Source organism: Furipterus horrens, unplaced genomic scaffold (assembly GCF_987537825.1).
Source record: "Furipterus horrens unplaced genomic scaffold, mFurHor1.1.pri manual_scaffold_5, whole genome shotgun sequence".
NCBI classification, from domain to species: domain Eukaryota; kingdom Metazoa; phylum Chordata; class Mammalia; order Chiroptera; family Furipteridae; genus Furipterus; species Furipterus horrens.
The window spans coordinates 95562879-95588318 of record NW_028327175.1 but is presented as its reverse complement, the minus strand read 5'-3'; the positions used below and the strand labels follow the sequence as shown (position 1 = coordinate 95588318).

The window sequence follows — 25440 nt, the reverse complement described above, 5'->3', positions numbered from 1 at the left end:
TGTTAAAATAAGGGGGCCAGGGGAGTATGTGCATCTTAGAACCAAGGAACCGCAGCAGGGCATGCTGTTGAGGTGTCAGGTGGGAGGAGAAGCATGCGAAGGTGAGGCTGGAGAGGGAGGTGGAATCAGCTAGAGAAGGTCGTGAACATGGAGTTGAGGGGTTCTGTGTTCTGAAGGCCTGCAATCTGCTGACAAAAACGTTGGGAAGTGGGGCCAAGAGGTGTCAGTCTAGCTAAGGGGGTCTGAAGGGCTGAAACATAGAGAACAGTTCTTTTCCAGAGTTGAGGGTGCTTCCAGAATCAATGGAATGTGCAGATCTGAGAGCTAAACTGGGAACTAAGGGCCATGCATCATAAGGGGGCTCTGAATCAACTGCAAAAGCTGAGAAAGGCCTGAAGTGGGGATTTAAAGCTAGAGGACGGAGCCAGAGAACTGACAACCAGGGGCAAAGGGGAAAAAAGAAAACAGAGAATGATGGATTGGTTTGGGAGTTTGTTAGGCAGCAAGCTTATCCTGGAAAAATACTTGAGACAGGGCCTGTCGAGTTACATGTGGGAAAGAGCCAGAGTTAGAATGCATAACAGCACAGTGGCAGTGGGAATTTTATAAGACATTCTTAGAAGTAAAATTGACAGGACAGCTCAACTATGTAGATATCTGAAACTGGAAGCTTAGGTGAAATCTCTGAGCAAGAAAGTATACAAACAGATATGAAGGAAACCAAGGATAGGTCAATGGTTTTCTTTATAAGTAGCAGAAGAAGAAAATGAAGCTGAACCAAAGAGACAGAGAAGAAACCAGGGAAGCAAGAGAGAACCTAGAAGTCAAATGCAGAGAATGTGGTCAGAACTGCAAAGACCAGAGATGGACCCTGAGTGAAGGCTGCCAGGCTTGACAACCAGGTGAGAGAGAAGCTACCCTGTGGGGGTGGAGCAAAGGGCCTCACTGCAGGAGTGGGGCATGGTGACTGCTGCAGGGCTCTGTCTTTTAAAATAGTTGGAATAGAGAAAAGAAGTTGGGAAAGGACCAGATGGAAAGGAAAGGGAGCAGCTTCCATCTTTGGGTTATAATGACTATCTGTATACTTATTCCCTAAGTAGAATAAACCATATTGGACAAATGTGTATGGAACAGACCTTCTTATGGTCTGCTCCCTAAGTAGAACAAAAGCTCTGTGAGGGTAGGGACAATGAATTAAGGGCCTCTTGTACTCTGTTCTATCCCAAGGGTATGGAACAGTGCCTGGCACATATAGGAATTAAATCAATATTTGCTTAATGAAACTGTTGACCATGAGGATGGGAGAGACACCTTAGGAAGTGTATGAGAAGTATGGGTGAACCTCAAGGTGGATGCACAGGGGCAGTCCTGCCTCTGCTGCCCACAGTGCCTAACAGTAGGTGCTCCCTCCTCGATCTAGGATAAAACTTCCCACCCTTCCCACCCTCCTGTAAGATAGCCAGCCTGCCCCAGGTGCTGCCTCTGCCAATATACCTTCTTCACTCGACGAGCCATAATCACATGGCTTTCATCATACTCCCGTTTGGAACGCACATCTGAAAAGGAAAGTAACTGAACTAATAACATATTTACAAAAGAGCACATGACCAAGCTACCCAGAGAACTCATATCATCATTATCTATTTATTTGGCCAATAGGTGATAGTCACTGTCATCTTAAAATCCAAAGTGTTGTTCCACTATTCTGAGCTGCCCACACCATGATTCCACTGCACCATCACACCCAAACATCCCTTTAAGGGTAGTGAGACTTTGTATCTTTGAATTAGCGGCAGTTTTCTCTGAGGCCCAAAAAAACAAGAAGGGGAAAAATCAAAGCCAGAGTGAGCTCATACTAAAGGCCCCTATGGAATTGTAGACCCAAATTAAGACTCTAGAAACTAGGAACTAAGGTTCTAATGTTCTTGAAAGGACAAAAGGTGCATTATTGATGCTCTTCAAAGTTGGGAGAACATGGAACAGAAATGGAATGTTATGCATAAATACTAAATATGACTGTTATTCAAAATATACAGAGTTCCCAAAATTCAATAATAAGAAAACAAACAACCCAATTAAAGATGGACAAAAGATCTTCCAGCCAAGATGGAGGCATAGACAGACATGCTGGGTCTCCCTCCACAACTATGGAATACAACTACCTCAAAACTAGAAACAACCAGAAGTTCCAGAAAATCAAACTGCATGGAAGTCCAGCCAACAAAGATATAAAGAAGAAATACTCATCCAGACAGGTAGGATGGGCAGAGCTGGGGCAGAGAGGATACAGTGTGGTGGCGGCAGCAGCAGCGACAGCAGCAGGCCGGCGGAAAGCACAGTTAACACATTTTAAAAAGTTGGGAGGGACACCTGGGGAGCGTTCCCAGCTCCTCTCCAGACCACATAGCTCATGGTCCCAGCACCGGGGAAAATCAAGCCTCATTGCTTCTGACTGTGAAAACCAGTGGGGGTTGGGATGGAGGCAGAAACTGCCGGTCTCTCAGCTTAGTCTGCTTGTTTAAAGGGCCCCCACGGTCCTAGAACATCTGCAGACCCATCCACTCTGGGAACGGTAGCCAGGGCAACAGCTAGAGAGGCACCACTGCCATATGGAAGTGGGAAAAGTGCCTGGAAAAGGGGTGAGTGCTGGGCAAACAGCATTGTTCCCTCTCACACTCCTCCCCCACATACAGCGTCACAACATGGTGAAACAGGTCTCCCTGTACTGATAAATCCCTAAGGCTCCGCCCCTTACAACGTAACAGGAGTGACAGCTCTACCTAAGACACAGAGGCAAACAAACACAGGAGCCTGTCAAGAAGAGGAGACAGAGAAGTATGGCCCAAAACTAAGCGATGAGGAGATAGCCAGCCTAACAAACAAGGAGATAGCCAACCTAACAGATGCAGAGTTCAAAACAATGGTGATAAAGATGCTCACAGGCTTGAAAGATATGCTTAAGTACGGCAAACACATAAGAGAAGAAGTAAAGGCTATGCTAAATGAAATGAAGGAAAATCCACACAAAACCAATGGTAAAGGGAAGAAAACCGGGGTTCAAATCAATGATTTGGAACATAAAGAAGAAAAAAACAGTCAACTAATACAGATGAGGAAACGAGAATTGGAAAAAATGAGGAGAGACTTGGGAACCTCTAGGACAACTTTAAACATGCCAACATCCGAATCATGGGGGTGCCAGAAGGAGAAGAGAAAGAGCAAGAAGTTGAAAACTTATGTGAAAAAATAATGGAGAAAAACTTCCCAAATTTTGCGAAAGAAATAGACCTACAAGTCCAAGAAGCACAGAGAGTCCCGGGCAAACTGGACCCAGAGGGGACCACACCAAGACACATCATAATTAAAATGCCAAAGGTGAAAGATAAAGAGAGAACCTTAAAAGCAGCAAGAAAGAAGCGGAGAGTTGCCTACAAAGGGGTGCCTATAAGACTATCAGCTGATTTCCCAAAAGACACTTTGCAGGCAGGAAGGGACTGGCAAGCAGTATTCAATGTGATGAAAAGCAAGGACCTACAACCAAGATTACTCTATCCAGCAAAGCTATCATTTAGAATGGAAGGACAGATGAAGTGCTTCCTAGACAAGGTAAAGCTAAAAGAGTTCATCATCACCAAGCCATTATTATATGAAGGGACTTACTTAAGGACTTCCGGCCAAGATGGAGGCTTAGACGGATGCGCTAGGTCTCCCTCTACAACTAGAGAGGAATACAACTACTTCAAAACAAAGGATAACTAGAAATTCCAGAAAATAAAACTACACAGAAGCCCAACATATGAAGTTATAAACCAGCGGCGCCCTTTGGGCAGGTAAGAGCAAAAGAGGGCGGTGCTGTTTGCGGTCGCACCAGGGACAGCAGCGGGGAGAACAATCCCGGCTGCAGTCGAACCCCCGGCAGCTCGCGACCCCAACGCTGGGGAAAGCAGCCACCACATCACCTTGAACAGTGAGGCCCAGGGAGGCGGGAGGACGGATCCCGATCTCCTAGCGGAATAACTGTGTGAATCCATCTTGGACCCCCGCCCCCAAAGAAAGCGCCACAGGGCTGCGAAATAGGTCGCGGACAGGCACCGGTCGCTGGATTGTGACGACAAAGCACCACGGCACAGCAAGAAAGGCTGCCGAACGGCGCCGGTCGCTGGGTCATTACGAGTACACAGGCACTGCCCCCTACAGCCGGCCCAAGAAAACAAAACGCATCTGTCAAAATGAGGCAGACAACTATAGAAATCCCGGTGGCACAGCTCACCAGGCAACAGATGGAGAACCTGACAGATGAACAGATAAGAAACCTGTCAGATGCTCAGTTCTGGGCCATTGTTATCAGGTGGCTTACAGAATTCACAAAAGATCTGGAAAAAGATGAGAAAGAAGCGAAAAACACTCATAACGAAAGGAACAAAACCACATACGAGACAGATGGTGAGGAAAAAAAATCCAGAGTTCATTTCAACAAGCTGGAATATGGAGAAGGAACAAGCAGTCAACCAATGCAGAGAGAGGAAATGGGAAGCAACGATGAGAGGATCAGAAACCTCTGGGACAGCTATAAAAGGCCCAACATAAGAATCATTGGTTTGCCAGAGAGCGAGGAAGATGAACTAGAACTTGAAAAATTGAGTGAAAATATAATAAAGGAGAACTTCCCAGACTTGGGGAAGGAAATAGCCTTACAGGTCCAGGAAGCACAGAGAGTTCCAAAAAAACTGGACCCAGGGAGAACCACTCCAAGACACATTATAATCAAAATGTCAAAAATTAAAGATAAAGAGAGAATCTTAAAAGCAGCAAGAGAGAAGAAAAGAATTATGTACAAACGGGTCCCAATTAGACTATCAGCTGACTTCTCAAGGGAGACCCTGCAGGCAAGAAGGGACTGGCAAGAAATATTCAAAGTAATGAAAATCCAAAACCTACAACCACGAATGCTCTATCCAGCGAAATTGTCATTCAGAATAGAAGGACAGAGAAAGTGTTTCCAGGACAAAATAAAACTGAAAGAGTTCATTAGATCCAAACCACTGTTATATGAGATGTTAAAGGGACTGGTTTAGAAAAAGGAGGATCAAGACAATGAAATCCAAAATGAAAACTGCATCACAAGAAACAACAGAAGCTAGGGAATTGAAACAAAGGCAAACTAAACAGGCAACGAGAGTGGAAAAAGAACTATAGGTACGGGGAACATATTGGGGGGAGGTCAACAGGGAGGGGGAATGGGGAGAGGGAGGGAGATGATATAGGAATTAAGGATCATGGTAGGAGGGAATGGAATAGACAGAGAGAGGTTGAGAAGAACTGTATGCACAACTAATGGACATGATCTAAAAGGGGGGGACAACTGGAGGGAGGGGGGCCACCGGGTGGAGGGGAGCAGAGGGAAGGGAAATTGGCACAAATGTAATATTATAATCAATAAAACACATTTAAAAAAAAAGAAAAATAAGATAAAAAGTATGAACTCTAAAATGACAACAAACAGCTATCAACAACTGAATCTAAAATATAAAAACAAAATCCAACTAAGCAAACCAGAATAGGAACAGAATCATAGGTATAGGGATCATTTGGATCGTTATCAGCTGGGAGGGGGTAGGGGGAGAAATGGGGAAATGGTGCAGGGATTAAGAAGCATAATTGGTTGGTACAAAATAGACAGGGGGAAGTTAAGAATAATATAGGAAAGGGTGAAGCCATTAGAACTTATATGCATGACCCATGTACACGAACTAAGAGGGGTGGGATTGCTGGAGGGAAAGAGGGTACTGGGCAGAAGGGAGCAAAGGGGAAAAAATTGGAACTACTGTAGCAACATAATCAATAATATATAATTTTTAAAAATGGGCAAAAGATATGAACAGACACCTTACCAAAGAAGCTATACGAATGGCAAATAAATATAAGAAAAGATGTTCAACATCATATGTCAGAAGGGAATGGCAAATTAAAACAACATGGGATACCACTACACACCTAGTAGAATGTTGAATTCAAAACACAGATACAAACAAATCCTGGTGAGGATGTGGAGCAACAGGAACTCTCATTTATTGCTGGTGGGGTTGCAAAGTAGTGTGGCCACTCTGGAAGACAGTTGGGCAGTTTCTAACAGAACTAAGCCTACTCTTATCAGTAATCATATCCTCTGGTTTTTCCCAAATGAGCTGAAAACTTTTCACTACACAAAAGCCTACACACAGACATATATAGCAGCTTTATGCATAACTGCCAAAACAAGATGTCCTTAAGTAGGTAAATGGATGAATAAACTGTGGTAGATCCAGACGATGGAATATCAGACATGCTAAAAAGGAAAGAACTACCCAGCCGTGAAAAGACCAAGGAAAGTTAAATGCATATATAAATGAAGGAAGGCAATCTGAAAAGGCTACATACTGGATGATTCCAAAAATATGACATTCCTGAAAAGGCAAAACTATGGAGAGAGTAAAAAACATCAGTGGTTGCCAGGGGTTAGTAGGGAGAGAGGATTGTAAGAGCAGTGAAACTATTCTGTAAAATGCTATAATGATGGATACATGTCTTTATACATTTGTCCAAACCCACAGAATGTACAACACTAAGTGAACCCTAATGTAAACTAAGGACTTTGAGTGATAATTACGGGTCAAAGTAGCCTCATCAATTATAACATATACGAGCACACCATGACAGTACTGGATGTTGATCACTGGGGAGGCTGTGCTTGTGTGGGGGCAGGGAGTATATAGGAACTCTCTGTACTTTCTGCTCAGTTTTGCTGTGATCCTAAAACTGAACCCAAAACCTAAAATACAAAGTCTACTTTTAGTAAGACATAAGAAAGCACTAACCACAAAAGAAAATATTGATAAACCTAATCCATCAAATTAAGAACTTTTTTCATCAAAATACAACATTAAGAAGGTAAAAGGGCAAGCAAGCTACAAAGTAAGAGAAAATATGTGTAACACCAATCAGTAACACAAGACCTGTATCCAGAATTTATAAAGAACTCATAAATCAATATGGGAGAAAAAACTTCTGACATCTGAAGATTTCTTTATTCTAAGACATCTTGAGAACCAGCTCAAGGCCGCATCTAGGTCATTCTAAGGAATGACCCCAGTCCCCTTAAAGTGCCTGCCTAAGAAAATTCAAGGCTGCTACAAGAACTTACTGTTGGTTCCAGCCAACACCTGAAGATAGGGCCTTTGTCTCCCAGGCTCTGGGGAGGGTAGGAGCCTAACATTTATAAGTGCTAGTTAGCAAATCCAGATGGGTTTCACATGGACTAGTCACCAACCCTTTTTTGTAATTTTTCACTTCCCTGACTCTGCTGAGCCCCTGCTTGCCCCCTCCCTACTCCCTCACTCTCCCTTTAGAGCACACAGTCACCCTTGTGCAGATTTAAATTGAGTTCAGTTCACTCTCTTACCTGTTGCAAGAGTACATCACTGGTTAAAATCTCTCCTTACTACTTTAACTACTGTCTGGTATTGTTTATCTTTGACACCATTTAGCAACAAAAATGCACAAACTACAGTATAGCTATGTACAACAACATGAGTGAATCTTAGTAAAATAACCTTGAGCAAAGGAAGTCAGATATATGGGCTTTATGGATTAAAAACAAGAAAAACTAGAGCCCTGGCTGCTGTGGCTCAGTGGATTGAGCATCAGCCTGCGAGCCAAGTGTCGCTGGTTCGATTCCCAGTCAGGGCACATTACTAGGCTGCACGTCAGGTCCCCAGCTGGGGGTGCAAGTGAGAGGCAACCACACAGTAAAAAAAAAAAAAAGCATGTAAAACTAATGTTAGCTAAGTAGGAAGGCAAGAGAAGACAAAAATCATTTTTGGTTAAAAATGAGATAATGGGCACAGAATTTCAATTTGGGATAATGAAAGAGTTCTGGAGCCAAAGAGTGGCAACAGTTGAACAACAATGTAAATGTACTTTGATGCCACTGAACTGTACACTTTAAAATGATAAATCTTATATGTATATTTTGCCACAATATAAAACAGAATTGTGGCAGGTACAGATGTTATTTGTATACTTCCTTGGACTATTTGAAAAGTACTATATTTTCTATGGAAGGAAGTAGCTTCAAAATCAAATCTCAACTCACTGAGGCTAGAGAGAGAGTAGTCCCTCTTATCATGGTCCCAAACTTGACTTACCTATAGACATGGAGATTCTGGGGTGGGACCCAGGAATCTTAATGTTATTTGTTTCCCTGTTCACTGACTTATTTTAAGCTTTTAGCATAGCATTTAAAACAAGTGGGCACTCCATAAACATTTGCTAACTAAATACTTAGAGAACCCAGGTAGAATAGAATGATACGAACCAAAGGAAAACAGGTATCAGAGATAGGTGGAGATCAGCAATGCCTTATATTATTAGAGGGATATGTGAGGAAAAGAATAAGGTAGACCATTGGATGTGGCTGTTGTTAGCATTTGACATTCTGATCTCTGTGGTTAATGAGAAAAATCAGATTATGGGTGGGGAGGAAGAGAAATAAGTATTGAGAAAATTATTTTTTAATGATTCAAACACTACCAAGTGGAAGTGTGTAGCACTCTCTTAACCTCCCTTTCTCCATTCTTTCCTCTGAATCTTTTGTCATTCACCTTTTCATGAGATTCCTCTGTTTCCCAAATTATCTACACAGTAAGTAACAATAAAGTGAAATTAGAGAAAGGGAGAATAGGGTAGAGGATAGGATTCAAAATAGATGTCTATGGTCTTCACTGAGAAGACAGCAAGGTCGTTTGTCAGAGGCAGAGGCAAAGGTCTTGAGTTCAAGGAGAGAGGAGTAAATGTGTGGAATATATCAGACATTGGGGGAAATGGATAAAAGAAATGGTACTCAGCTGTGATGAGGCGACCTGAATTAAGTAACACCAGATCCACCTCGAATGATATGTTCTCTCATGATGATTGACGTGGTATTTTTAAGATTTTATTTACTTTTATTTTCAGAGAGAGGGGAAGGGAGGGAGAAAGAGAGGAGGAGCAACATCGATGCTGTGTTGCCTGCCCCCAACCAGAGACCTGGCCCACAACCCAGGCATATGCGCTGACCAAGAATCGAATCAGCGACCTTTCAGTTCACAGTCTGGTGCTCAATCCACTGAGCCACAGCAGCCAGGGCTGAATGATGTTTTATAGCAGAAGTGGAAAATAGTGAGGAGGCTGGCAAAAAGTAGGGAGGAGGTAATTAAATGAGTGTGGAAGAGTGGGAGAGCTGACAGAAAAAAGATGGGGCGTGGACTTAGAAAAAAATCCCTAAATTGGAAACCTTGTAAGTGGCATCTCACTGAATGAAGATGAAGCCCAGGATTTGGCTCTGCTGGGGGAGGCTTGCCCATTTGCAGTGCAGTTCAAGAGCACTCAGAGGCTGTCAAAATAAGTTGTAAGAGAAGGTGAAAGACAGAGGTCTTAGGGAGAAGCAGCTGGGAGCTTTGATCTATTTTTTCCCCTTACTTCATATGTGCTTCCACTCAGGAAAAGATCCTAAGACTTCACTGTACCAGAACCCTTAAACCTAAGTTCCCCTTAATCCTAATCAACTTTAATTTACATAGTTGTGATTTTGTTTAATTATAAACGTATTTTTAACAAAGTTGTAAATTTGAACATATTGAAGAAACAAGTGAAACAAAGCACAGTACATTGTAAATTAATTTCACTCATTTATAGATGCAAAAATCTGAAGTGAATAGTAAGCCAAATGTAAGTGTGCATAAAAAATAATATATCATGATCTAGTAGGAACTATGTAATACTTGAAATCACATAAAAATATTAAAGGAGAAAAACAGTACCTTCATTTCAATAGGTGCAGAAAATTTTCAATTCATATCATGAAAAATATTCTTAGTAAGTAAAGAATATAAGGCAATTTTCTTACCCTGATGTGTATGTTACTAAATATCTACAGAAGACATCATACTGTTCTGTAAAGTGAGGAACAAGACAAAATGCTCATCACTGCTCCTCTTTAACATTGTACTAGAGGGCAAAGGGCACAGCAATGTAGTGAGATAAGAAAAATAATAAGTAAAGTGTATAAGAATTGGAAAGATAGAAATAAAACTGTCATTATAAACAGACAATATGATGGTCTATATAGAAAATCTAAGAGATTCGCAAAGAATTAGGATTAGTAGGAGAGCACACCAGAATTGTAAAACCAGAGGAAAAAACATGTTTCCAAAAAGGAAAAGCCTGTAATAATGCTCCTACGATCCAGGTGTCTACCAGAACCCTCAATTCAGCAACAGAGACAAAAGAGATGGATGTGCATAAAGGCAATAATTCAGAAAACCCTCTAAAACCAAGAAAAGCTACAGGAAGATAAACGCTAACACCCATTCCTTAAACGATTCTGGAAAAATGAAGAACCTGTAACAAAAAAGAAAAAGAAAGTAGAAAGCAAATCCAAAAATAGTCAGAAGTGAGAAAAGGTGACAGCAAAGTAGAGGAGAATAAAAAGCAAAATGCCTGCATTTTAAAAAGGACAAAGATAAAAACACTGAAAAGTAAATGAAGTTTAAAAAAAAAAAAAATGAGGCAGGAAGCTCCTCAGAAGGAGCCTGTCCAGAAGGCACTGGCTCAGGAGAGAAGAGACTGCTCGGGTAGAATCGCTTCCTCCTCTGGAGCTTCCTCTTCACAAGGAGCCCGTCCTCAAAAAGTCTCCTTCCTCGAAAAGATAATAGAAAGGAAAAGTCTAACTGCAGAGTGAATCTAAAGGAAAGTGCAGGTGCCCAGTACTATCACCAACACTGCTTCTGAAGTAAAATTTAAAAGAGGAGTCCTTAAAAAAAAAAAAAAAGAAAGAAAGAAAGAAAGAAATTGCTCTGTAAAGGGAATGAAATGGAAAAGCCCCTCTTCAGAAAGTAGGAGCAGAAGAGGCAGGTAAGAGTCTAGCTGGTCTTGCTGCCAGTATGGAGGCATCCAGTGGTATTTCATCCTCTAACAAACCCTGAATATGCCAGAGAGTGAGAGTTTAGATAGTAAACATTAGGCTGACACTATGCTTTGTGAAATAGGTATGCGTGGGGAACCGCTCCTTGTGGTTTCGGAAATTGTAACCCCGGCCATGAGCCAGGCTTCCCTTCCCACCTCCAGGAAGTCTGTAAGTCTCAACAGAACACTGGAAGGTTGTGCAGGAGACAAGACCGAAGGCCTTTCAGAAGGTTTCCATGGGAATTGGGTTTAAAGAATGCTTATTATGCTTTGGAGCTTGCTCTGCTTTTCTTATCTCTTGGTTAACTATAAACAATCTCTAGCAAGGAATGTTTGAAACCTTGCACCTAATACCAGTGTGGAGTCAAGATGTTTAATAGACCCTGACACAGACTAGTTACTGTGCCATCTATATTGACACTTGTAATCTGTAATTATCAACTGTAATCCAAGTGCCTAAAAGCTATTGATGATTTATGAATCTTGACCTTGTATCTCCCATGCATACCCTTCTCAATAAAAAGCATGAGGGACAAAGGTCTTGTGCTTGTCTCCACTAGAATGAACAGCTGCCTCCCTTACCCCCAAGACAAAATACAGTGGATAGATGTGTTCTGCCATGATCCTGAAACCTCTGCTGGACAGAGGAGTTTCTAACTGAGCTGAGGCGTTGACGGCAGCTCCGCCTCAGGTATGATGCCAATTAGAATATTACAGGGTGGAAAAAGGGGTCCCCAAAATTCCCCACAGCCCATGGTTTGGGGGTGGGGGATGGGACTCAGTAGAGCACAGCCATTTTCCCTAAGAGATGCCTTTGCATATCTATGGCTGGTAGCTAGTGTCTTAGTTATGCAAATGGCTATGGCCCTCCAAGGTGCCAAGGAGATGGAAGGGGCTTTGATCATAGAATGGTGACAAAAGAGCTTATGGAACCTGTGCAAGGTTCTGCTAATGGCCAGAACCAGTCACCATACCCACTGCATCACAGGCCATGGTCAGGGATTTAAAAATAAGTCAGCAGCCATTAAACAAGGAGAACCTCGCTGTTTGCAAGGAGAAAAGAAAGGAAGAACCATATGGTTTTAGAAGGGAGAAAGCCATGAGGTCTGAGAGAAGGAAGAAGCCACTATGCACTTCGTAGGAATAATTTGGCCATGTGGCCTGGACTAGTAAGAAAGCCAGCATGATGCTGTTTTAATTGTGCCGACTTTAGCTGCCTCGGAAGCCACCGAGGACCCTGCTTTGCAGACCTGAAATTTTCTTTTGGACTTTTGGAACTCGGGACATGTGGAAAGGACTCTGTTAAAACCTGGACTTCACCATGATCCAGTGCAACACGGTGCATGTTTTCCTGGACTATTGTATGGAGGCTAATAACATCGTACCCCAGATACTAAAGGAGAGAGCTGACAGATAAGGAATGGGGAACTTCTGGGCATGTTTTTGGCTTCTAGCCTTTTGGGGAGCAAGGGAAGTCCTGGTCCCATGGGAGAACAGGGCTCTGAGTTGAAGTGCTCACAGCCCTCCCTAGGTTGGAATATTGTAAATAAAAACCTATGGGAGACAAGCAGGGATGGTTCAAAAGACTTTGAAAACAGCTGTGTGGAGCCCAGCCGTGGGTCTTAACCAGCTGGTTTTTGTCTTTTATGCTTGCTATGAATCCCACCCTCTGGGGGGTTTTAAAGGTAGAATATAAATGCAAAGTGGCTTTTAAGGAAAAGGGAACCTGCTCTGTTTTCTCTGAATAGCCCCAAATTCTTGTCAGTAGAATGTGAAAAACAGAACGATTAAGTAAGAGGAAATATTTTTGAACTTGTGTAAAATACCTGGGCATTTCGACCTTGTATTGATCTGCATTTCCCTTTGTTATTATTCCCAACCATTTGGTGAAGGGCTGCATGTTTTTCTTATGCATTTCCACATGTAGAAAGTAGATAAAAACCCTGTCTAATAAAGAAACGGGGCAATTTTCCTCAGAAAAGACAGATGGTGAGTGTCCGAGTAGTTTCTTCATCCATTCCGAGGGACTCAGAGCCTCTCTCAAAAACCTGTTTTCCTCAACACTAATTGTTGGGTTTTATACCAAGGCACCACATGAAAGAACCTCTTTTTGTTCAGTAACAAGAACATAAAGAAAGAATCCACTGGTAAAGACTCCACAGTGGAAGAACCAATTTCAGCACCGCTTCTTCCCCTACCAATAGAAAAACAGGAAGCATTGTCCAAAAGTGCCCTGGCAACACCTCCTATTACCATGACAATAAATGAGTCTCAGGAAACTGATAACCAAGAAGAAATAGACAGTCAAGATGGTAAGTGATAAGTTACAACATGTCAGAGGATAGTAATGATTCTGGATTGTATGGGGCTCAGCCCATTCCACATGAAACTAGTTTTAAAAAATGCAAAGGAGGTCTTGGCAGTCAAAGTGGCTGAGGGAGATTTTTTTTGTATCTTCTCTGCTCCTTTTAGAAATGAAAAAGATTACAGCAGCCACTTCAATCATCCTTTAATTAATGAATGTATACTTCCTTGAAAAGCAGCTGAAGGGCAGGAATAATTAAACTTTGGACAAGGCCTTGACTGGTGAGTCTCGGTTGGGCATCGTTCCACAAAGTGAAGTTCTGTTCCCAGTCAGGGCACATGCCTAAGTTGTGGGTTCAGTCCCAGGTTGGGGTGTGTGTGACTGGGGTGCATTTAAGAGGCAGCCAATTGTGAGAAATGTTTCTCCCTTTCTTTCTCCCTTCCCCTATCTCTAAAAATAATTTTAAAATCTTTTTAAAAATAAAATAAATTTTGGACAAGACTTCAGTTCTTAATTTGTAAGATTTATTTTATATTAATATAAATTAATTTTATATTCATTTACAGTAGTAGACAACCTTTTATTTTTAAGATTGCTTTAGTGTCCAATGTTGATTTTTAAGTGGTATTCTTTTCCTTAGAACTTTACGTAGGCCTACTGATTGTTGTATAAATTTTAGGAAATCCAAGAGAATCAGTATAGAAAATTAGCAGATGCCTGTAAAAAACAAGGAAATAGTGACTCCCAAACCAGTAGAAAGATAGTCGTCACCAGACAAAGGGAAAATGGGAGAAGGTAGTTGACAGTGTTAGGGATAAAGAAGCAAGCCAGTGACTCTCAAACCAGTAGGAGGTAATTAACAGATGACTCATGGAAAAGGGTCAAGGAAATGACATCCCTCAGCTGCTCACACATATCTCTGGGATCAAAAGGAGGAAGATTGTCATCACCAACACAGAGAAATGGAAAGTGTAGCTAGAAATCTTTGCAAATAAGTTGGAGATAGACCTATAACTAGACTCGTCGTCGGCAGCCGTCCGTCTCAAGAGACGATGGTGTAGCTTCTTAAGAGTCTATCTGCACCGCCGAGAATGGTTGTGCAGTCCGACTCGGGAGTGACACGGTATCTGTCTCCTCCCGTGTTGAATCGACATCTTGCGATGATGCTGGAGTGTCCTCTCCAGTGAAGCTGAAGCTACAGAGCCTCGAGAGACGATGGTGTAGCTTCTTAAGAGTCTATCTGCACCGCCGAGAATGGCTGTGCAGTCCGACTCGGGAGTGACACGGTATCTGTCTCCTCCCGTGTTGAATCGACATCTTGCGATGACGCTGGAGTGTCCTCTCCAGTGAAGCTGAAGCTACAGAGCCTGGGCAGGGTGATATGGAGGGTCTGCTGTTGCCCATGCAGCAGACCCCCCCTCTCTTCGCAGCTGAAGGGTCCAAGGGAAAGACGGAGTCAATACAGCTTGGCTTCAGGTGCGCTGCAGGAGTTGCCGGTGTTGACTACAACGTCAAACCGCTTTAGGGACTCCAGCTCCGGATTTTCTGTCGGGGTTTACTCCCTTAGCCTTTCCCCTGAAGAGGTATGCCGCAAGGCAGCGGAGGTTTTTTGGAGTCAGGGTTTTCCTTCTCTGATGTGCCCTGACTGGAAGATCGAACCAGCGACACTTAGCTCGCAGGCCGACGCTCAATCCACTGAGCCAAACCAGCCAGGGTGTATAACTAGACTACCCTTAGTTAATCACACCCTGAGTTAAGTAGTTAAATCACATTAGATTGTGAACCTGGATTAACCAGTAATGGAGAAACCGGGGAGGAGAGAGGAGGGGGAGTTAATCGCGTTAGGGAGGGGAGCCAATTGCATTAGTATAAAACCAGCCATCTTTGTCTACTTTGCATGCACATTCTCCTGGCTGAGGGTGCACCTGACTCTGCAGACTTGTGAATAAACGCCTTGCTTTGCTGCTCAAGTCCCGTGTCCCGGTTTTTATTGTGAGCATTTCTCACAATTTGGGGGCTCGTCCAGGATCCTCCACCTGTGTGCGGGAAGGGGCTCTGAGCCAAGGTGGGGAGACACGTCCTACCCGCTTTTGGGTGGCTCGCTTGACCCAGGGCCCACCCGCCTCACAGTCTCCGGAAATGAGCCGAGACTTCTTGTTGTGACAGCAGTGGATCGACGCAGGAGGGAAACAAGAGCAAACACCATGGCAACAGGCAACCTCGTGTATGAGCCAAGGTAAGAAAATTGGACTTAAGTAGTGCCTTGGTGGTTGGGCATCCTCAGGAAGCTGATTGTGTGTGTGGCTGGGACGTGTCTCAAGACACAAAGTGAATGCAGAGTCCCAATCCGCGGGGTCCATTCTCCCGTGAGGGAAACGGCCGGAGACAGATGAAGCGTCTCAGAGTGTGTGCAAAGTCTCTGGTAAGAGGGTTGGGCACACAGGACTGTATACAAGAAACTTCCAGTAAGGGACGTTGAATATACAGGGCGTGGGTAGAAATTCTCCGGCATAGGGGGATTGAGCTCATGGGGTCTGTGTTCAATAAATCTCTGGTAAAGGAGGTTGAGAACACAACCGGATTCAGCCACAGGAATCAGCTGAGGATGGGAAAAAGAAATTCTAGGCCTAGGGAAATTCAAAGGGGCAGGGCCAAGGAAGGCCCCGCAGACATTCCACCCAACAGTCCATTAGGGAGAATGTTAGAGCACTGGGGAGAGGATCCCTGGACCAAAAGTAAGGAGAAACAGACAATGGTAAAATATTGTTGTCTCCTTTGGCCAAAGGAACCCATTAAGGGGAAATCTGTCTTCTGGCCCCAGTTTGGGTCTGATGATTGTTGTGTTTGTCAAGCCCTGGTCTTATATGTGAGTGATCAGGCACCAGCTTCTAAGGAAGAGAAGGAATATACTCTCTGCTGGTTGCAACCTACCAGCAGGTCTACAGGTCTCTTCTCTGTAAACAAACAAACAAACAAAAAAAGATAAAGCCTGGGATCCTCTGTCCTGTCTCCCACCACCTTACGGCCCTGGACAGCCGGTGGCCAACTGGGCAGAGGCACCGCAGACAGACAGTACAGACAGAAGAGGCCAGGAACACCTAGCAGATACCCCACGAGTATCCACCCCCATGACACCTACGGCCCCAGTGGTAACTTATTCTAAATTAAGAAAGGAATTAGAACAATGTAAGCAAGACCTAAAGAACTTCCCCATTCCCTCAGAGGAGCCAATGTTTCCCCCTAGGGAGGTCTCCATGGGCCCAGGACAAATTGGATATGTCAGATGCTCCTTCAACAAGCACTGAAGTTAGAAACTTCAAGCGCAATATGAAGCACTTGGTAGAGGACACCTTTAGATTGGCAGAACAATTAGATCAGTTCCTTGGACCCAGCATATACATGTGGACGGAATTAATGTCTATACTAGACATCTTCAGTGGGGAAGAGAAGGGAATGATCAGACGGGCTGCTATGAGGATATGGGAAAGCGAACATCCTCCCGTTCAGGGAATTGTCCCGGCTGAACAGAAGTTTCCCAGTGTAGACCCTGAATGGGATAACAAGCCGGAGTATAGGGCTCAGATGAGAGACCGTAGGAGCCTCATCATCAGAGGAATCAAGGAGTCTGTTCCCCAAGCGCAGAATGTCTCCAAGGCATTCGAGATACAGCTCCATCAGCATTCCTACAGAAGCTCAGGGACCAGATAAGGAAGTATTCTGGTCTAAAGCCAGAGAATACTGTAAGGCAGGGACTCTTAAAAGTCACCATTGTAACAGAAACTGGCCATATATTTGTAAGAAATTGCAGAAGGTAGATGAATGGGCCAGATAGAACAATTGAAAAACTCCTCAGGAAAGCTCAGAAAGTGTACGTTAGAAGAGAGGAGGAGAAGCAGGGACTTCAAAAAGCTGCAGGATATCTCTGCGAATCTAGGAACTTTTAGCTGCCAGATACTGAGTTTGAGTATAGTCTTTCACCGTGTGGAAAAGAACAAGGATTGGAAGCATGTTATGGTAAAATCTAAAGAAGTAAAGGTTATTTAGAAAGTTTGTGAATGTTGCAGAAGGTCTGAGGAAAGTTGTAATGATAAAAAGGAAAGTTATGGGAGTTTTAAACCTGGGGATAGAAAACCTCAGCTGCTTGTGTTCTGATTTTATAAAAGCATACCTTCGTCTGTTCTGCTGTGGAATTTTCTGTATCTGTTTTTGACCAATGAGACCTAGGAAAGGTTGTCAGTAAACCGGTTGGCAAAAATTCCTTTTGCCACCCAGGACCCAGGAAGAGTCATTCAGGGCTGCTGAGTGCTCCAGCCTGGGCAAGTAAACATGTCTCTGCCAAGGGCATGTCTCTCTAGGAGGCCAGTGGACATACTGGAGAGAGAGGGCCTAGCTATCTGTGTTTGGAATTATTGCTCTGTTTATCCTCTGAAAGGAAAAATTGAGGTTTCCCAGGGAAATTTAAAACTTCACATGAAACCCTGGCTGGTGTGGCTCAGTGGATTGAGCATCGGCCTGCGAACCAAGTGTCACTGGTTCGATTCCCAGTCAGGGCACGTGACTAGATTGCATGTTAGGTCCCCAGTTGGGGGCATGAGTGAGAGGCAACTACACAGTGATGTTTCTCTCCCTCTCTTTCTCCTTTCCCCTCCCTCTAAAATAAATAAACAAACAAACAAATAAATTATTATTTTTTAACTTAAAAAAAAAGATTCTCTATAAAAAATATCACTTCACATGAAAGAAAGGGAACCAGGGAAAGTGTAAGGCATGTAAATGAAAAGGTTTGTTAGAAGTTTATAAAGGTTTTGAAAAGAAATTGTATGGTTTTAGTAATGAAAGGTATAATGCATGGAAATGCAGTTTTGAAAGACAAAGATTTTCCTTCATGCCTTTATATTTTTCTCCCTACCTGAACCCTCCAGTATTTGGCATTGTAAAGAAGTAAGAAGTGACATAAGGTTCCTTTGCATAAAACTAGCAAGACCAGTTGCTAATGGTGGTTTTGTCAGCCGAGGTTTTGACTGGGATGTCATGCCTGAAGGAGGCATGCCTAGGCTCTGGTTGTTACCAGAAAGCCCTGAGGAATAGGAGTTGACTTTCAAGGCTAATGAAAGCCAAGGAGGAAAAAGCCTGATAGATACCCTGGTTGGTTGGGCGGTTCATGGCAATCTTTCTAGGGAAGGAACGAAGGTTGCTTTCCTGATACATGGCTAGGAGGAAACTTAAGGCACAATGGAAAACCTGAAGGACTTGTAAAAAGCATGGGTTTTACAGGCAAGGCCAGATGGCAGGTGTGTGGCTCAGCTTCTGTGCCCAGAGGGCAGACTGAAGGTCAACATCAAGGTTCTTTGTGGGAGTTTCAGCAAAACAGACTTAAAAGATTTATGTGATCAATTGCTGTTCTTGTTGTGTTTATGCAAATGAACAGGCTAAATTAAAACTGGACTTAATGCGGTCCCTTTATTAACAAGGAGGGTAATCTTAAGGAGAAAAATCATGATTTGAGGAAAATCACAATGCTCAGTGGTAGACTATAAACTAGTGCAGCTAACTGTGTCTATAAAGTTTATTTTCATTAAAAGTTTGTTTTCATTTGAAAGTTAAACCAGGTCTGTGACATTATCAAAGATGCTTAATTTACAGGCAAGAAGAATGTCAAATGCCTTGCAACTGGATGTCTTCCCAATAAGACAGTCTTGCAAATTTAGAGACTGGTTTGTGAACTGTGTTGTGTGAATTAACATGTGTGTTCTTTCTGTTTTCATAGGGCATAAGCCTATGATCTCATTACCTGAGTGATTGTCTGTACATAAAGGCCTCACTTAAGAAGCCCATCTGCATTGCCGCCTCCTGAGACTCAACAGTTTGGCTGAACTAAGTGGTTGGGTTGGTGAAATATGGGTTGGTCTGTCTGTGGGCTCACTTTAAAACTGGTCTCTCTTTTCTATCCTAATGGCTTAGACAAAAAGGACCCAGAGGTCTGAGAGGGGGGAAATCCTAAAATATACCCCTCGGCCCAAACTAGGTATAGTGGGCAAAAGGGTTTTGGACAGGTGTGACATGCCCTGCACACCTTCCTCCAAAGAAGCCATTTCTTTTCCTAATGTAGGACATTGAGAAATTAACCCCTGCCTTTTGTCATCTCATAGTTATGGTTTTAATGATGCCTTTTAACCCTGTTGCCAAATCCATTGCCCCCAGAACATGACAAGGATGCCAGCTTGTCCAATAGTGCCAGCCCTTGGAAACCGAGCATGCCGCTGTCTGGGGACAGTCAAATGACCTGGACTCTGCAAAATCCTTCCCCATGAGGGAAGGCCACTCTCTCCTCCACCCCGACTCTTATTAGGGATTTCTAGACCCAAGGGTAGGTAGGATAATGGCCATGTCCAGCTTGAAGCAGCTAGAGGAGCATGAGACCTTCGCCCATTGTCATCTTTATAAGATGATAAAGGGTCTTGAGTCTGAGAGGGGGGAATTGTTACAGAGTAACTGTTACAGAAACAGGGGTGTTCCAAAAATCCCCAGAGTTTTCGGCTGGGGGATGGGGAGAAGGAAGCATCTTTTCAGAATGCCTCCACATGCCTGAGGCTGGTGGCTAGTGTCTTTCTTATGCAAAATGGCTTTAATGCATCCAAAGCCTCAGGTAGATGGGAGGAGTCTTGAACCAGGGGATGGTATGGAAAAAGCACACAGAGCGTACGTAAGGTTCTGTGAAAGGTCAGAACTGTTTGCAACGCCCACTGCATCAGAGGATGCAGTCAGGGATATATAAGCAGCTGCGGACATTTTAGCTCTCTCGGGCTCTCTCTCTCGCACTCTCGCTCTCTCGCCCCCTCCATGTGGCTTGGTGAAAGGGCCTTCTCCATGCGGAATAAAGAAGCTAAGTTCTCCATGTGGCCTGGAGAAAGGGTCTCCAGGCTGCTTTAAGAGGCTCTGGCTCTCGTGTGCTCCCTCCATGTGGCTTGGAGAAAGGGTCTCCAGGCTGCTTTAAGAGGCTCTCGCCATGCGGTTTTGAGGAGAGGAGATCCATGCGGTTTGCAGGAAGAAGGCAGTTTGCAAGGAGGCTGAGAATCCAGGTGGTTGTGCATTGAGAGCTGGAGGGCACCACAGCACAGAAAGGACTTCCCCAATCAGAAGAGTGATTGGCAGCTGCTGGTAAAGCTGAACTGTGTTTGGAAAGTAGGGAAACAGTTTCTCTAACTTTTCTAAAGCTAGCCTGGTTTGGTAGGGGGGAGGCAAGAATATGTGTTTATGGGTGTTTTAAAGAATATAAGACTTAACAACAGAAATCCACAAATAACTAAATCTATATTACTGTTAAATAAACAATTCTTTTTCTTTTCACTAAACTCTGGTATTGAGAGTTATAATTTTGGCGGCGGGCAATCGGGCCCCTAACTAAAGAGCCCGTGGGTTTGTTTTCAATTGGAACAGCCCAAGGGTTCTGTTACATAAGGTTCCCCCCAAATTCCCCAGAGCCTGTAGTTGGAGGGTGGGGGAAGAGGATAGCCTTCAAGATACCTGTGTATAGCTATGGCTGGTAGCTAGAATCTTAGTTATACAAATGGTTTTGGTTCTTCCAAGGCCCCGAGGAGATGCGAGGGATTTTTATATAAAATGGTGATGAAAAAGAGGTCAACAGCTCCTGGTGGATCATTCGATCCTCACATCTGTATCGATGCCACTGGGGTTCCTAAAGGAGTTCCAGATGAGTTTAAGGCTAAGAATCAAATAACAGCAGGGTTTGAGTCAGTCCTCTTCTGGTGGTCAACAATTAATAATAGCGTTAATTGGGTAAACTATATTTATTATAATCAGCAAGAAATTTATTAATTATACCAGGGATGTTATGGAAGAAATAGCTCAATAGTCAGATGCCACCAGTCAAATGACTTGGGAGAATAGGATGACACTGGATATGATGCTAGCAGAAAAAGGAGGTGTATGTGTAATGCTCGGGAGACAGTGTTGCACTTTTATCCCAAATAATACAGCTCCTGATGGGACTATCACTGAGGCTCTACAGGGACTGAAAACCCTAGCAAATGAACTAGCAGAAAACTCAGGAATCAACAATCCTATAAGAGGATGCTTAGAAAACTGGTTTGGCAATTGGAAAGGAATGATCACATCAGCCCTTATCTCCCCTCCCTCATAGTGGTAGTGGGTGTCCTTACTGCTTTAGGCTGCTGTATTATTTCATGTGTCAGAGGTTTAGTTCAGAGACTAATTGAGACTGCATTAACTAAACAAATGCCAGCAACTTTTCATAATCTCTTCCTCCTAGAGGCCAAAGGGAATCCTAATTATGAGAAAGAAAGTCGAGAAATCCTCCTCTTAGATTTGAAGGGATAAATAGAATGGTTTGAGTAGTCAATTTCCCAAGAGAAGACAGGGAGAATTGTAAGAAACAAGGAAATAGTGACTCCCAAACCAGTAGAAAGATAGTCATCACCAGACAAAGGGAAAATGGGAGAAGGGAGTTGACTGCATTAGCATATTTACAAGTCACAATAGGGGCATTTAGATAATTGTGTTAGATTGTAACTCCCGGAGTAACCAGTAATGAAGAAATGGGGGAGAAGGAGAGGGATAGGGGAGCTAATCGCGTTAGGGAGGGGAGTGAATCGCATTACTATAAAACCAGTTTTCTTTGTCTACTTGGCACACCCATTCTCCTGGCTGAGGGTGCGCCCAGCTCTGCAGACTCATGAATAAACGCCTCACTTTGCTGCTCAAGTCCTGTGTCCTGGTTTTTATTGTGAGTATTTCTCACATGCCTAATCTGTTAGCTCATGTGTTTGAAATGAGAAGGCCAAGATAGTATAATACATTGTATTGCTTTGTCTAGCTACAACTTGTCATTTTTTTCCTCCACAGCTATCTTCCTTGTTTAGCTCTATAAAACTTGACATACTTACTAGAAAATTACTTGAAGAAGAATTTGCCAGCTTTCTAGAATATTAGCACTATAAAAATTTCTTTAGAGATGATAAAAGACATTTAAATTGAAAAAACTTCTCCCAACAACTGATATTGTTATCAGTCCAATATTTACTTTCTGAGTTTTGATTAATATTTCTTATTTGTGTATATTAATCATCTAAAAACAGTGATTTTTAAAAAAATTTTGGTGCTTTAGTGGCTTAAGGCATTATTCATTATTGTTTGAATCCAGGCAGTTAAGTTTTTTTCTAGAAACAGCATTTGAGCAGTAGCACTTATACATATATGCATGTTCATTTTGGTCTCTTTGGAGGGATGCTGTTAGTCTTGTTTGCAAAAGGGCAGTTTTCTAACAATACAGTACTGAACAACCAATGGGTCAATGAAAAAAAAATCAAAAGGGCCATTTTCTTTGCTGCAATTGTCTTTTTTGCAGAATATTAGTATGTACAAGTTTGCGATCAAGTGAAACATGCAAGTTCAATCTACTGATTTTGATTTTCACATTGTATATCTATGGTAGAATCTGTACATCATATGTTATTTATTTTGAGTGAATAGAGTAAATTCACAGCTCTCAGTTTTGACTTTGCAATAAACCAACCACTAGGATCTATACTGAATGAATTTTTATCTCAAATACCAATCATTATTAATTTGGGGGGGGCCTGTTTTGGTACAACCACTTCCTAAATGACAGTGTTAAGATACATATGTAAGATAAACCTCTTTTCATAGGTGGTTGGTGTCCATATGGCTACTCAATTGAATAAACAACTGTAAGTAATATTTGGAAACTGTAAACCTTGAATGAGAAGACATGGTTATTCCTTCAAATTATACAGAATATTACCTGTGAGATTCCAAAGACATAGATGACCAGGATAAAATAAACTCAGGATAAGGGAGGTAGTATGGGTGCTGACAGACCAGGTTCAACTTACAATAAACACAATGAAAAAGGCTGGTGAAACTCAAGCACAATCCACATTAAAAATTTACATTCTCAGGGATCTTCATGAACTAGTGGGTGGATGAGTACAAATGAATTGCACCTGCCCTCTGATGCATCCTATGGGGGCACTTTGTATGAAAAAGGGTATACACTGCCAAACTCTTTTGCAGCTTCTCTGGCCAGTCACCAAGAATATGAAAGAATTCAACATAGGGTTTTTGGTAATTCTTGCTGATAATTGTTACTCATTGCAGTAAAATAAGTATGATCCCAATAAGAAATCTCAAGCAACTATGACATTCCAGATTCTATTTCGAAATAACCACTTTATAGTTCATTTATTTTCTTTTACCTGATTATCTCTTTTAGGCAGTTTTTAAATTTTGGTAGTACAACATGAAAGATTAGGAAAAGCATTGATACTTCTGGTCAAGATGGCAGAGTAAGTAAATGCTGTGCTCTCCTCCTCCCATGACTACATTAAAATTACAACTAAATTATAGAACAACCACCCTTGAGATCACCTGAAGACAAGCTGAAAAGAACTCCTATAACTAAAGATATAAAGAATTCCTGTCAAGACTGGTAGGAGGGGCAAAGATGAAAAACAGGCAGGTTCCACACCTAGGTGTGGAGGTTCAGAATGAGAAAGGATACCTTAGCTGTGGAGGTCCCCCCTGAGGAACAAGAGGATCCCAGCCTCACACTGGGCTCCCCAGCTCAGAGCACCCGTGCCGGGAAGAGAAGTCCTCACAACAGCTGGCTGTGAAAATCAGCAAGGATTCATTTGGGGTGAGACAGAGGGCTGCTGGGGACTCAGGCATTCTCTTAAAGGGCCTCAGCACAGACTCACTCTCACAAACACTCGCCCTAGGCAGGTGCAGGCAGAAGTACTGGCTGCTTTCATTGCCCCTTGGTTGAGCCCTTCCACCCAACAGCCTGAAGGTGCAGGTGGGCAAATCAGAGCCTCCATCAACCTGGTTGGCACAGCTTTTACCCTACCCTGGTGATTTCTTGAGACCTTTCCCACCCAATTCACACACCCCTTTCAGAGGCTAATCCACACAAAAGCTGGCCTGAGCCCACACTTCAAATTTTCCTAAGATCTCTCAAAGGTCTACACACCCCAAACAAGCAGCAGCTGGCCTTAGTATGCCTTGTACCTCTTGCTAAGAGGCCCCAAGCCCAGCACTAGTGGCAACCAACCTTGGTTCACAACATAACTACTCCCAGGCATTTCCAAGCACAGACAGGTAACAACCATGGGTCATTCTGTAGCACCTGCCAGGTGGCCCCAGAACATGCATAGGCAGTGGCTGAACTTGGCTTGAACCAGAGCCTCTCCCAAATGGCCCCAGAATCAACACACCTGGTGACTGGCTTCAGACCATACCAGAGTACCACCCAATTAGTGCCACAAATCACACACTCAAAGGGAGAACTCAGCAGGCACAAGAGCCCCTCTAAAGCAAATCCTGCTCCATGATGTCAGTGCCCATACAACAGCTTGTCCACTGCACTCATGGCCAGTCCCCACAGTCTGTCAGCCTGAGGCTCACACCCACCCACTGACATGCCACAGAAATCAAGGCTCAACTACGACAGGACAGCATACACAACCCACACAAGGGACACCCCCGGAGCACCAACTTAGGCAAACATGAAGACTGCAACACTGGGCCCTATAGGACACTTATTACATAAGGCCACTCTGCTGAAACTAGGAGACATAGGAGACCTACCTAATACACAGAAACAACACAGGGAAGCAGCCAAAATGAGGAGGCAGAGAAACATGTCCCAAATGAAAGAACAGGACAAAACTCTAGAAAAGAAACTAAATCAATGGGACAAGCAACGTACCAGATGTAGAGTTCAGAAGACTGGAAGCCCAATGAACTTAGGGGAACAATAGATTATCTCAGTGAGAATTTCAACAAAGAGATAGGAAACATAAGAAAGTAGAAAACATAAAACAAACCAGTCAAAAATGAAGAATAAAATAACTGAAATTAAAACTACATTACAGAGAATCAACAGTGGAGTAGATGAAATAGAGGATCAAATTCAGAGATTTGGAAGACAAGGTAGCAATAAAAATGAAAAAAATTTAAATGAGGATATTTTAAGGGACCTCTGGGACAACATCAAGCCTAACAAAATTCTTATCATAGGGATATCAGAAGGAGAAGAGAGAGAGCAGGGATTAAAAACCTATTTGAAGAAAGGACTAAAAACTTCCCTAACCTGT

At 43.0% G+C, this 25440-nt stretch overlaps 1 protein-coding gene and 1 pseudogene across 3 annotated transcripts in view; one reads left to right on the top strand and one right to left on the bottom strand.

Annotated features, from left to right (window-relative positions):
• STYXL1 (serine/threonine/tyrosine interacting like 1) overlaps positions 1-25440 on the bottom strand; it is an 82376-nt gene that overhangs the window by 41041 nt on the left and 15895 nt on the right. The window contains exon 3 of one of the 3 annotated variants that reach the window (XM_090276860.1): positions 1495-1556. The exons of the other annotated variants lie outside the window; for them this stretch is intronic. Coding sequence (XP_090132986.1) covers positions 1495-1556 — 62 coding nt within the window. The remainder of the gene's footprint in view (positions 1-1494; positions 1557-25440) is intronic. 3 annotated transcript variants of the gene reach the window in all.
• On the top strand, positions 8859-11153 carry LOC150009074 (uncharacterized; annotated as a pseudogene).